Source organism: Anoplopoma fimbria, chromosome 19, assembly GCF_027596085.1.
Source record: "Anoplopoma fimbria isolate UVic2021 breed Golden Eagle Sablefish chromosome 19, Afim_UVic_2022, whole genome shotgun sequence".
NCBI lineage: Eukaryota > Metazoa > Chordata > Actinopteri > Perciformes > Anoplopomatidae > Anoplopoma > Anoplopoma fimbria.
In genome coordinates, this window is record NC_072467.1 from 7878364 (window position 1) to 7891099 (window position 12736).

Consider the following 12736-nt stretch of genomic DNA (forward strand, 5'->3'; position numbering starts at 1 on the left):
ACTCAGCTACTCACCTCAGCCATCTCCTCTGTGCTTTGCTCTACATAGGCTGTGGCCTGTGGCCCTGGGGAGATCTCGTCTGATTGGTCCATGTCACTCTCCTCTGTCAGCCTTCCACCGTTCTCATTGGCCGTGGTGTACCAGTCATCATGAGCCTCTCGCTCCGATTTGTCTGAAAAGCCGTCATGCTCCATGTGGTGATTGCCCAGCAGCGCACTGTCATTTAACCTAGCAGTAACAGAAGAGAGGAGAACATCAGGATTAGAATTTTAAGAAGCATCCCTGATATTCAACCATTTTGTTGCTACTGTGTGACCAGTTCAGACAAACCTCTTCTGGAAATAATGTAATAAATTACAGATGAATAATAATCAGAGGATTTAAGGTAGATCCCCTGTAATAAAAACGGTGCTTATCTTTGACAGGTCGCACCTTAATACATTTCAGTAGGTATCATAAGTGTCTCTCATAATGTCAGCAAGTCATTAAAAGGGGATTCGATTCAGAGTAGCTTGAGGAAGTTTAATGACCATGATTAGACATTAAAGATGAGTGATGTGACAAGACATAACAAACATCTTATTCAATTTTACTTCAGTGCTGCCAGAGCTTTGATAATTGCTTCTCCAGTAAAGCAATCATCAAACGGCTCAAACATAGCAGAGATTTCTTAGAAAAACTAAAATAACCTACAATGAACCTTCAAGGCTCTGAATGGCCTTTATATGTGTTTTGAGTCTGTGATCAAATCGTATACCCCTCTTCCTCCTCCTCACGGCTATGATGAGTAAGACCACTGCATCAGACACTATCCACAAAAAATCTGGCTGACCTGGAGGGCCTGGATGTATTCAGTAAATCTGACCTGTCTGGTCATTACTTCCTTATCCATCCCCCATTCACTGGGTCTGAATGTGACTTGCTAAAAATCAGGGTAAACAAGCAGTGTTAATATTTGCATGTGCATGTACGTTATGTAAAGTACATAGACAGACACGCACACACACACACACACACACACACACACACACACACACACACACACACACACACACACACACACACACACACACACACACACACACACACACACACACACACAGTTCAGGTATTATTAATGTAAACTGGATCCAATGCTGATCCAGTCTTAGACACATCAAACCCAGACCGCAGATCTGTCAGCACTCTAACACCCAGACCAAAGTTGAAAAAAAATGGGAAACACAGTGAAGAAAGTCACGCATCAGCTTTTAAATAGCCAGACAGGAGAAGTAAGAATGAGAGAGGGAAAGGGGGAGGGGTGACATCGATAGCTAATAGGGAACATCATGGTTCCAATTCTTCAGCCATTTTACCAGTCAAACAGTGGGTGTCTGTGTACTCTGGTGGGTGCACATGTCCAAGAACATACTCAATGGGACGCACAAGCAGACCGACACAGATATGAAAGCAGCTCTTAATCATAAAATGCATACTCAAAAGGTTTTAAGTCAGATATTTCATAGATCCTCCACACTTGGGATCCTATCAAATACAGTCAAAACCACATTCAGTTATAGGATTGTGTTCTTAGAAAACAAGAAAACAGCTTATTTGCTTAAACAACAATGGAAGGGGTTCAGTTTTCAAAATGCCTGAGGGCTCAACAGACGAGAATGGTCACATTCTTGCGCAATCTGTGAATCACTAACCGACCTGTGAAGTTATGTATTAAGCCAAACACGCCCTGGAACATAGGCAGCTTTCCTTACCTCAAAGACATACAGCATGCAGTCAAACTCTGCCGCTGGAAACAAAACACCAAAGATGATTTCACCAGTAAATCCAAACACGAGCGTCGTCTGTCCTTATCTCCTCTCCTTTCTGTGCGTGAATGGTTTTGATCCAGTGGCTAAAAAGGTGCACTTTTGTTTCCTAGACTCTGGCACACCTGCTTCCTGGATGTGTGAGTGTGCACATTTCTGTCTGTGTGCCAATGCGTCTGTATGTGTGTGTGTGTGTGTGTGTGTGTGTGTGTGTGTGTGTGTGCGGGCTTGTGACGGCTGTGCCTGCCGTCTATTCCTGCGTGTTGTATGGCTCTCATTCTACTTCATCTTCCTGCTCCTCTGTCAGTCATGTGATTGCAGGGGCTGCTATGACTGGCTGGGAGAAAGCAGGAGAGGAGGGAGAGCTGGGATGGGTGGCCAGAGGGAGGGTACAGCCATGGAGGAGGGGGAGGAGGAGGAGGAGGAGGAGGAGGGGGAGGGGATGTCTAATGTTAACAGCACACAAACAGCAACGCACCCTTCAAGAGGAAATGCAAAAAATAACCATTATAGATAACTTACATGTATAAAGCATGTAACAAAAGGCAGACAAGGTTGCATTTAAAGACCTTTTGTGGCCGATAGTTGTAAATGCATATGGTTTTGGTCTTCTACTGGCCACCACCTATGGGTGTTAGCTGCCTTGTAGATTAAATGCAGAGGAATGACTACTTGTTCCAATTCTCACTATATAGGAAACTAATTTAGAATGTGTATACAATGAAAAAATCTGCTAATTAAGCTCTATTGTGAATATTTTTAAAGAAAATATTAAAGTAGCCTTATTATGCTTTTCCACTTTTTCCCTCTTCTTTAGTGTGTTATATATATTATTTTACATGTAAAAGGTCTGTAGAGTGTAAAACCTGAAGTCCGCGCCTAAAAGGAGTTACCCTCCCCCTCAGACACGCTGCTCCTGAGCTGCCTGAAACGTCTCGATTGAATTCTTTCCTTCAGTTCCGTAACTTTATGAGGTCACAATGTTACAGAACTGACGTAAAACTCCTTCCGGCAAACAACAAAAGAGAGGGACAGAGCTGAAGCTCCAGAGGAAGAGTTTTTTGAAAATGTGAAACGTTGACCAATCACAACAGAGCGGGCTAGCTGACCAATCAGAGCATACTTTGCTTTCTGGAGGGAGGAGCAAGCGCTACAACGGAGCGTTTCAGAGAGAGGGTGAAAAAAGGTGCTGCAGGACAGCCAGGATGAGAAAAAAAGGCAGATTATGAGAATTAACGCATGTAAAGATGTTGTAACTGTAACTTGAGATAAAAATATGCACCTGGAAAATAGCATAATAGGGCCTGTTTAATGTCAGCACAAAATCAAAGGCTGATAAGGCTTAAAAAACCTTATACAAAAACCCAAAATTGCTGTTTGGAAGACATTTCCACACTCTTCAAAGACTGTTCTATCCTGTTAGTATAATTAATACTCTTTACAGTGCCCAATAAAGCAGATTTTTAAGCAGTTTTACGAGGTGCTACTTCATACACTCAATGAATTAAAGGTAAATGGTAGTCTTCCAACCACTCAAAGCGCCGACATTACATGTCAGCATACACACACATTCACACTCTGATGGCAGAGGCTGCCATCAGGGTCTAAACTAATGTGCATTCACGCACTCTCACACATTTGGGATTCAGTATCTTGTCCAAGGACACTTTGACATGTGGACTAGAGGAGCCAAAGATCGAACCGCAGTTCTTCCATATAGAGGCTCTACCTCGGAGCCACAGACATCCCCAGAAGTTGAGAGGCCCAAACTAAAGCAAAATCACACTATGCTTCCACCGTTCCAGCACAGGAGAAAGGAGTCACACTGCTCCTATGTAATCATTTGCCACATTTCCTCAATGAAAAATGACACACCACAAAAAAACACAGCTAATTTATCTTCTTGTCCTCCCTCTATCACTTTGTATCACACAAATACATGCACACGTATACAGTATATACACACAGGCTTCACATAGCATGAACAGGACATCTGGCTCAGCAATAATAATGGCTATTTTTAGCAGAAGCATGCTAAATTTAGATTCCATTTGCAGAGTAAAGTATTTTCCAGGGTAAATTAGGTCAAATAGGCAGAGTGGCTACAGTAGCTACAAGATAAGATGGTTTTCAACAGAGGCAAAAAGACTAAATGTAAATGTTAAACAATGGTCCAAAGCTGCTTTCCTGGGGCAACTAAGCAAACATTACAGTCAAGGCATGATGATTAATAATTACAGGATCACCTATTTTTCCTTCATGCTGTCGTTGATGTCACAGCTGGGCATAAAGTTATGCTTGAACTATCTTTAATGCTGTAACTGTTCATAACCACAAGTGTGTATGACCTCCTCTATCTTGTATACATTCTTCTAACTAGTAATTGGTACGTTTTCATGTTACTGTCTTGGGAAAATCCCACAGAATATTCGCTACATAAATTCATTTTCTTATATATGTTTTAAATAATGCAGCTTTCTAACTAGATTCCAAGTATGAGCTTGTATCTTGAGTAATCAATATGTGATTGTTAATTATAACTAGCACAACAGGAAATACGGAGTAGTTTCCTGAAACAAGCTGTACAAATAATATGTTTGTATTAATTGTTTCCATGTGTGTAAAACAAATGTTAAACTGTTCTCATATAAAATGATTATTTTGGAACCTCATTCAGCATTTCCAAAGGGTACAGATTAAACATATACACAGATTTGAGATCCTGTTGCAATCTGTCCAATGCAGAATTCAATTGTGTTACAATGGTAGCATAATGTACAATGTATACAGTTCACAACATTACCTTTGATATTCGCCCATCCAAATACACACTGGTACAATTTTCTTGCACAGTAAGATCTCAAATCACATATGGCATGATAAATTGTTTAACGCAGAAATCTACATTTACCAGGACGATGTACCCTACATATCTATCACAGCTAACCCTGTTTGTTGCATTGGGGGCGATGTTTTGCATTTAGCAAAGAATAATTATGGAAGTTTCTTCAGCTGCAGTCGTGAGTTGATGACCAGGAACCACGGAGGTATTTTAGACCTAAGATCTGGGAATTTCTGACTGCATAAATAAGCCGGCATTAATGTGTTTGGTAGAAATACCAACAGTCTTGTGCATAAATTGGCAAGTGCAACAACTTTGGATTTGATGACACGAAACATAAATCATCCAATGAAAATTAATAAATGTAAGATGGAGATTAATGTTGTGTGAGGCACTTTAAGTGTATGCAGCTGTTTCAGTGTAGTACTTACTGTAGCAGCTCTGCATCAGTGAGTGCAGTAGACTGCAGCAGGTGGAGTATATGTGAGGACTCTGAAGACGTGCTGATATCTCCTTCTTTCCCGCCTTTGGCTGTCAGCTTGTACAGACTGGAGCAGCTGAGAGCCAGCTCCAAGGCATCCATCCAGCAACGCCCTGGAGAGACAGACACATTTTAGTGACAGGAAGGAGCGCATTCAATAAATTCTACTAATTAATAACGCTAGAATGTGCATTTCCGACCAAAATAACCACACACAAGCCTCACCGTCAGACTCAGATGCTGCTCTGAAGATCAGGGAGTTGCTGGGTAGAGGCTGCGTGATGGAGCCAACGTTCTCTCCTTTGGGACCCTGAGCATATGGATTAAACAGTGAGTCACGCTTCATACCATTTTAGTCAAGTTGCACCAACAGAAGCTAATGGCTCTCTCAAGGACTATGAGCATTATGCTCATAGTCCTTCAGAGAGGCATTAGCTCCCTTCATGTTATGGAGCACTAAACAGGATAATTATCACTTCAAAATGCAAATATTGGGTGAATCAAAATGAAAGGTGAAAATAAAAGCACTGACAAAGCTGGGCATTAATATGCGCTACAAAATTAACAAAAAATGTATATAATTTCCAAATAAAATTGCTTTTGTTTCAATCTTGCAGTGCAAGTAAACCCTGCATTTTCACTCAGCGTTGCTAAATCAAATTCGAGTCATGACAACAACAAACAAACAAAAACTGCTTTCTTTACAGCTTCAGTGCTGGTTCGACCATTTCATGTATGGCTATCAATTTCAAACTAGTAACTGTACATTCATTTTGATGTGCATTACTATCAGCCACAGTGTCTTTTTTATACTACCACTAGGAGAATAACTTGTTGATTATTTCTATTCCTGGCATTTAAAAAATGCCAGTAAGCCAACAAACATGTCTGACCTTGACAGCCCAGATGGATTTGTCCAGTGGGTGATAGAGCTTGAAGCAGAATCCGTCCTTCTTGGAGGGTCTCTCAATGAGCTTGCATGCACTCAGCAGGATGGTGCCCACCCAGTGGTCCGCTTTGGGGGTCTTATAGATCAAAAGAACTCCGGGCTTCAGTGCACACCACAGCTTGGTCCAACTCTTTAAAGACCCACGGATCTAAAAGGAGGACAAGGGATGTGATAGGAGGACATTTTTGTGTCAGACAATAACGGGAACACAAAATATATGAGGATCCATTTTCTACCGCTTGTGATGTTATTATACATAAAAAGGAACTGCTAAACATCAATACATTCTGAGCTGTAGATAGTTTCACTGTTCCACAATGATTTGTAACAAGAAATGTGCGAATTACAACTAGGATGATAATTAGCAAAAGGCATAAATGACAGATGATACAAAGTCTGAAGAGTCTCTACAGATATCATTATTCTGTGTCGATGTAGTAGCTCTGCCTAATAAACATCCCCGCACCTTTAGCCAGTTGGACATGATGACAACACTGGGATCCTTTAGTGCACTAAATAGTTCTTTAGCTGCCCGTTTCTTCTCTTGCCTGTAGTTCTGCTTTTGGAGCTGTGAAACAGAAAAAAAACAACACATGAATGAGTCATCAGTCTTTCTGGCAGGGGACTGATCTAAGAGTACCAGCACTAGATGGTAGTAGAGTTAACCAAATGCTCAAAATCACACTGTTTTCTCTGGTTAATCATTAACATGATACGTCATTGATCATTTGAAATATACAAAGGGGTACACATTAAAAATACAAAAAGGTTCCCAAATGGCTCATTTACATTTATCCCACTGAGCTTAGACTGACAGAGACACTGAAGAGCTAAATGGCATGCACTTTTCTTCTTTCTTCCAGTTGCAAAATAACGCTCAACATTTTTGCACAACCGTCTAAAGTAAGGAAGTGATGTGTACCTTAAGGGACTCCTTACGGGCCAGCTTCTCTGTGGGGGAGGGGCACTCCTTTTCAACACCATTGAACATCCTGGACTCAGACTGAAGGAGGGAGGAGAGAGGAGACAGTCGGCGAGGATGAAGGGGAGGGAGAGAGAGATTTAAAAGACAAATATTGTTAACTATTGCAACTTCTATGGAGATTTTTGTTACAAACTCTAGATTAATAATCAGAACACTCTCACAACATTCAAAATAAATCAAACATTTGCGATGACATTTTAGAATATAATGCCTCAGCCCTTTTAGACATGCAATTTACAGTTGTGATGTACTGCCACATGTTAACTGACTTTACTGGCTTGCATTATGAACCCCACATTTAAATGTTCCCTTGGCCATGTTGCTCATCTGACCTGCCACAAGTTTGTATGAAGCAGGTGGGTGGCCCTTTCAGTCAGAAAGTTAACTAGCAGGCACTTCTGGTGTTGTGACCACAAACTTCCTTGGTAGGAGATCAAAGGGCACTGACGGTATGTTGGCCTCCACTGATCAGTAAGTAGAGATTAGAGTCTCAGTGGTAAATTATACTGTGGGTTCCCCCGTGATATGACTGACACTATTTATTGGTGAGCCAACACATGTGTTTAGTCTTATCTATTTGTGTTAAATGAAGCATTTCTGAAAAAAGTAGAACACTTTTACAACCCTCTATGAATTTCATCATGCAATTTAAGGCTATTCTCAGTCTCCTTTTGTCCCATAAGGGCTTTCAGGATTGAAGAAAGGGCAAAGGGCCAGAGATGCAGCTGGGCCAGTGAATTATTCCACATATAAATAGGCGATATTGCAAGCGAGGCAAAGCAACAAGGAGAGAACACAAGACAAGATGAGATTACCCAGTTGTTATTGGAAACTCTTATTGATCTCTTCTAATTATTAATACTAAAGATTGGAAGCAGATTGTTAGGACGAATACAACACAGGCAGCACCAGGACAATAAAGGTCTGGGTCAAATACATGGCTTGTTGTGCTAAAGACACAGTTCCCACCATTGCCCTGACATATAAAAAAACGACATCTTTTTTAGGCCTTTTCTAAAGAAATTAGAACAGTGGGATCAACATTTGTATTTATTACAGTCCCTGTAACATCCAACATCATAGGACTACTGCCTCGCTATGTTCTTACATCCCTAGCTTTTATAGGACGTACACTGGTGCAGTGTCATGACTTAAATGCACTGAATGTTTGAAACAAGGCGGATATAACAATCATGTATATTTCAAAAAACAATTATAGTTTTGTTGACTAAAAATGATTGTACATGTTTCAGTTTGCTATTACTAGAAACAACCGGGGGAAATAAATCATCATAAAATACAAAAGGAAAGGGGCTCACCTAACGAGTCAGTTAGAGTGAGCTGCCCAATCAGGATCTGAGTTCTTACCTTGCTGCCTGGTGATTGGGCAGGGCTAAGTTCATTACTCAGCATGGAGAGACCGTTCCTGTCTGTGTCACTGCCTGGTGGGAACCCACAACACACAGTCACATACAAATGAACTCTGTGATTAATCCTGCTGACAGACAATTAAAGCATGGCAGCCCCGGCAGCAGATAATAAGCAGCATGTGAGTTTATTGATTTGTATGGAATAAGTAAAACACAGCACATGAACAATCATGTCACAGACACCGGAATCCACTGGCACACGTCAATTTCATAATTTGTTATATTCACATTTCATTCGACAGCTTTGACCTCTTGGTCTTTTACCTGGGCTGAGGCTGTAGAGGTCGTTGTCTCCTCCATATGACAAGTTCCGGGTGAGGGTGCGAGGGTCAATTTTAGGGGGGGAGGTGGCGTTGGGGCAGAGAGAAAACCTCCGATGGAACAAATTCTCCTCCTTCATCCTGACAACCTGCTCGTCCTCTGCAGGCAGAGAACTGCAGTGAAGAAAGTAAGGAGTGGAACATTTAGAAAGGAAGGAGGACATTTTTTTTGATTAGAACAAAATGTTACAAGATTTTTGCATGCATGCTTTTGTTTATCTAATAAAAAGATTTTAAAAACAGTACAAGTGATCCTGTCTTTGTAGCTCTTCTTCCTTTGAACATAGTCTTACTTGTTGTCTCTTCCTGCATCACTAACTCGAAGCTCTTAAACTCCATCCTCGTCTCTTCTGTTTGTGTATATCTATCGGTCTGTCTGGACCCCCACACTTTCCCTTCTCCCTAACACTAACAAAGACTTACTGTACCAGGACACGCCAGCCTGTCCACATAATAGCACTGTGCGTGGCAGTGACAGGCAGTTCAGAATGCACGTCAGTGTATATGACAGATATCGTCTCCAACCAAGTCCAGTCACTCTGTCCACAGAGAATCACTGTCCAAGACGACTCCCACCACCACTGCCACTCCTCCTCCACACTCCCTGTCAGCCTGCAACAACAGGCTGAACAATTGCTTTGCCCCCGAAAATGCTGCTTCTTCAGTCATTCCCTTGATATTCTCAAAGATCCCATCTACTAATGAGATGCACATCTCAGCACACAAAAGGGGACAAATTTAGCGACTGCAGATGTGGGAAGGATCAAGTTGTGGCTCTGCAGCTTCATATTCATTTACAGCAGTGAGTGGATTAGTCATACATTTAGGCCACCATAAGTGGGGGAAAAAAATACAATAACAACAAGAAACCTTACAGACATACAGTATGCATACTGTATATAAGAGTCTGCACAGACAGAACTGTAGACAGATAGTCTTCAGTGAATATGTGTGCTCTTAATGACAAAGATTCTTCTTTGATACCAAAAGACACAATGACAATCATTTTGCCTGTTTACTCCTCTTTCTCTCTTGTGCCTTGTTTTCTCCTCTACTGAGCTCAGTACGTACTGACAAGTGGCAAACTATTCATAACATGTTATTAACAAGTGCTGAGGACCACAGCTGTTTTCAGACAGATTTAGATAAAAATGCCTGTTGTGCAAATTGGTGGTGAGCTGATCATAGAGAACCGGAGCTGTCGGTAAAACTCTGAGGTAAATGGAGCGTAGCTGTTACCACCTGGGTCTCTCTTAACAGCCATACTGTTCTCTACTCAGATCAATACAATCCCATTTGTTTTCTTTCAGTGCACAAACACACACAGTAGAAAAGACCCTCTGACTCCCTGCCTACAGAGCAGTCTCGCCTACAAGCCGTCAATTACTTCACCCAAGAACTCGGTGTTACATAAAATTCATTCATAGAACATTTTCACAGACTGATTCATCTTTTAACTCTCCCACATCATTCAACTGTGATTACACTGGTGCATGAGGAGAGTGCTGTTTCTCAAAGTGAACATACTATTTAGTGATAAAAGTAAAAACCTGTGGGTTGACAATTGCCTAAAGGTTGGAGGATTCTTTGCGGTTAACAAACTGTGCCCTCCCTCTACAAGAACATATATGCACATATTAAAAATACACAAGCACAGTCACATCCATACTCGTCACACCACTCCCTCCTTCCCTTCGTTTTCCACTCTGCCTCTGTGACTCATTCTCTCATCCTCCTGACTCCCTTCTCGTTTCTGATCTTGCATTCGCTTCTGTGCATTTCTTCCTCCTGCCCTCTGCTCTTTTGTCCTTTCAAATAGGCAGCTATGAACAACCAAGACATGAAGGGGAAAAGGTACATTTATTCTTTCTGAAAATGAGCCTTATTTGTCCTTGTGGAGCAGGTCTATAAATAGTATTCCATTGCTGCAGTGCCTGCGTGCATGTGTAGTACAGTGCTGAACCCTGGGTGGTGTGCAGGCTGCATGGAAAATAGCATGAAGCTTTAGCATTACACAACAGTAAACACAATGGGCTTCCAAACTGTATCAAGACTGACACACGTGGAGTATTAATACCACTTACAGTGCAGGGCCTAGGGCGGGTCAAGATGTGGGCAGACATGGAGACAGACAGGACAAACCAATCACAGCTGGTTCTCCCAGCTGCAGGGCGGAGATTTTCTGGGAGGAGGACTGTGTGTGTGTGTGTGTGTGTGAGCATATTACGCAGTCTAGACTGAGCATGGGTGTGGAGTACACGCATGCTTGATGTGCTTGTATCGTGTGGGGGCCAGTCGGTTGAGCATACATGGAGTCCATCCCACTAGTGTATGCATGGCATTTGTTGAATGACGTAAGCTTAGAAAATGAGTGTGTGGATGGGCGTACGTGGCTGTTGGTGTGTGCCTGCCTTGTTGCTGCAGACTGTTGGGAGGATTACACATGCACACGATGTTGCGCCAACGGAGAGAGAAAATGCTCCTCTCCAATCCCAGCAGCAGTGGCGGAGCAGGACGCATTACTCATAACAAACAGACGCGAGAACAAATATCACACACACAAGCAGCTGTGCTGTGAGTAACAGTCTTACAAAATCAGAGGAGGTCTATACTAGGTGATACTGATAATCATGAACATGTTTAATAACAAGAGCATATTTAAAACTTTATCAAAACACACTGTTTTTGTGTCTAAATGAAAATCAAAGCATTAACATCCTCTGAGGTAACAAATCCTCTGAGTGATAGCCTTTACAGAAGTAAGAGTAGAAGCAGTGTGTGTAATCGAGAAGGTGCCACTGTGAGGGGAAGCACAACTGGCCGTCAACACCAAAAGGACATTCAGATATATCCGTTGAAACAATATCAGTGGGGCCCTCAAAAATACAGACAAGAAGTTGGAAATTAAACATTAACTTGTGGCACATTATATCGTGTGACCTGTCTAGGAAACCACCAAAATAGAAGACCCTCTGTTTAGCTCTCAGTGAGTGAAAATATAAGGTTTTTCAGGTCACATTAGCTTATCTATTGAGAAAGGAGAAAACATGAGAGGAACCTTTCCAATGAGAACCCAAGGAGAAATTAAAGCACCATTTTGCTTGCTTTAGGCAGTCATTCTACACTTTGCTTGACCTTCTAATAACATCTAAATAACATGAAATCATGCAAAACCTCAACTCTCAAGAATTCCTGTAGACAGCACCTAAAGTTTGCCAAGTTAGGCTAACATTTATTTCTTCTACCACAGTCATGCTACACATGTGCTAGGCTAATATTTACCCAGTGAGAGGAACAACTTGTGGAAAAGATAACAGTAAGGTAGCAGCACCAGGACAGTCAATAACACACATTCCTGTGTCACACATTAACCTTGAACTATGAGAAGGACAGATAAAACAACAACATCAGAAGTTATCTGACCCACAGTTACCCTGTCTAAGTGAAAGCACCCGTCTTACTTGTTTTTAGTTATCATTACGCCAACTAGGAGGAGTGAGGGAAATAAGGGAGAGGTGTTGGGAATGGAACAAGTTGACATGTTCCGACCTGTATGTTGTTAGCATGCTTGACTGATCTAACTAGCATTAAAATCAGTCTCTCAGGGACATACAAGGCTGGGCTGCAGATGTTGTGGCGGAAAGTAACCTTGGCTACTTGGAACATTTTAGTTCATTGACAGCCATCTGTTTACTTTGAGTCACTGTGATTGAACGTCATTATGATACAAATGACCAGCAATATAATATATTATATAATATCATATTATATAAAATGATATAAAATTATATAGAATTATATTATATTAACCAGAATTCAACAAAATACACTGCACGGGAGTCTGGCTAAGAGACAGGTTACTCAATTGACTGAGTACACACATACACAGCACACTACAGCAGCGTGGAACATGGTATCCTGCTG

General features: G+C 41.5%; 1 protein-coding gene across 2 annotated transcripts in view; it reads right to left on the minus strand.

The window, feature by feature from the left end:
• osbpl5 (oxysterol binding protein-like 5) overlaps positions 1-12736 on the minus strand; it is a 45199-nt gene that overhangs the window by 8967 nt on the left and 23496 nt on the right. For both annotated transcript variants that reach the window (XM_054619385.1, XM_054619384.1), the window contains 8 exons: positions 8757-8926; positions 8431-8504; positions 7000-7080; positions 6544-6645; positions 6022-6225; positions 5354-5438; positions 5079-5241; positions 15-228 (listed from right to left, as the gene is read on the minus strand). In XM_054619385.1, the coding sequence (XP_054475360.1) occupies positions 15-228; positions 5079-5241; positions 5354-5438; positions 6022-6225; positions 6544-6645; positions 7000-7080; positions 8431-8504; positions 8757-8892 (1059 nt within the window). In that variant the 5' untranslated portion in view covers positions 8893-8926. The remainder of the gene's footprint in view (positions 1-14; positions 229-5078; positions 5242-5353; positions 5439-6021; positions 6226-6543; positions 6646-6999; positions 7081-8430; positions 8505-8756; positions 8927-12736) is intronic.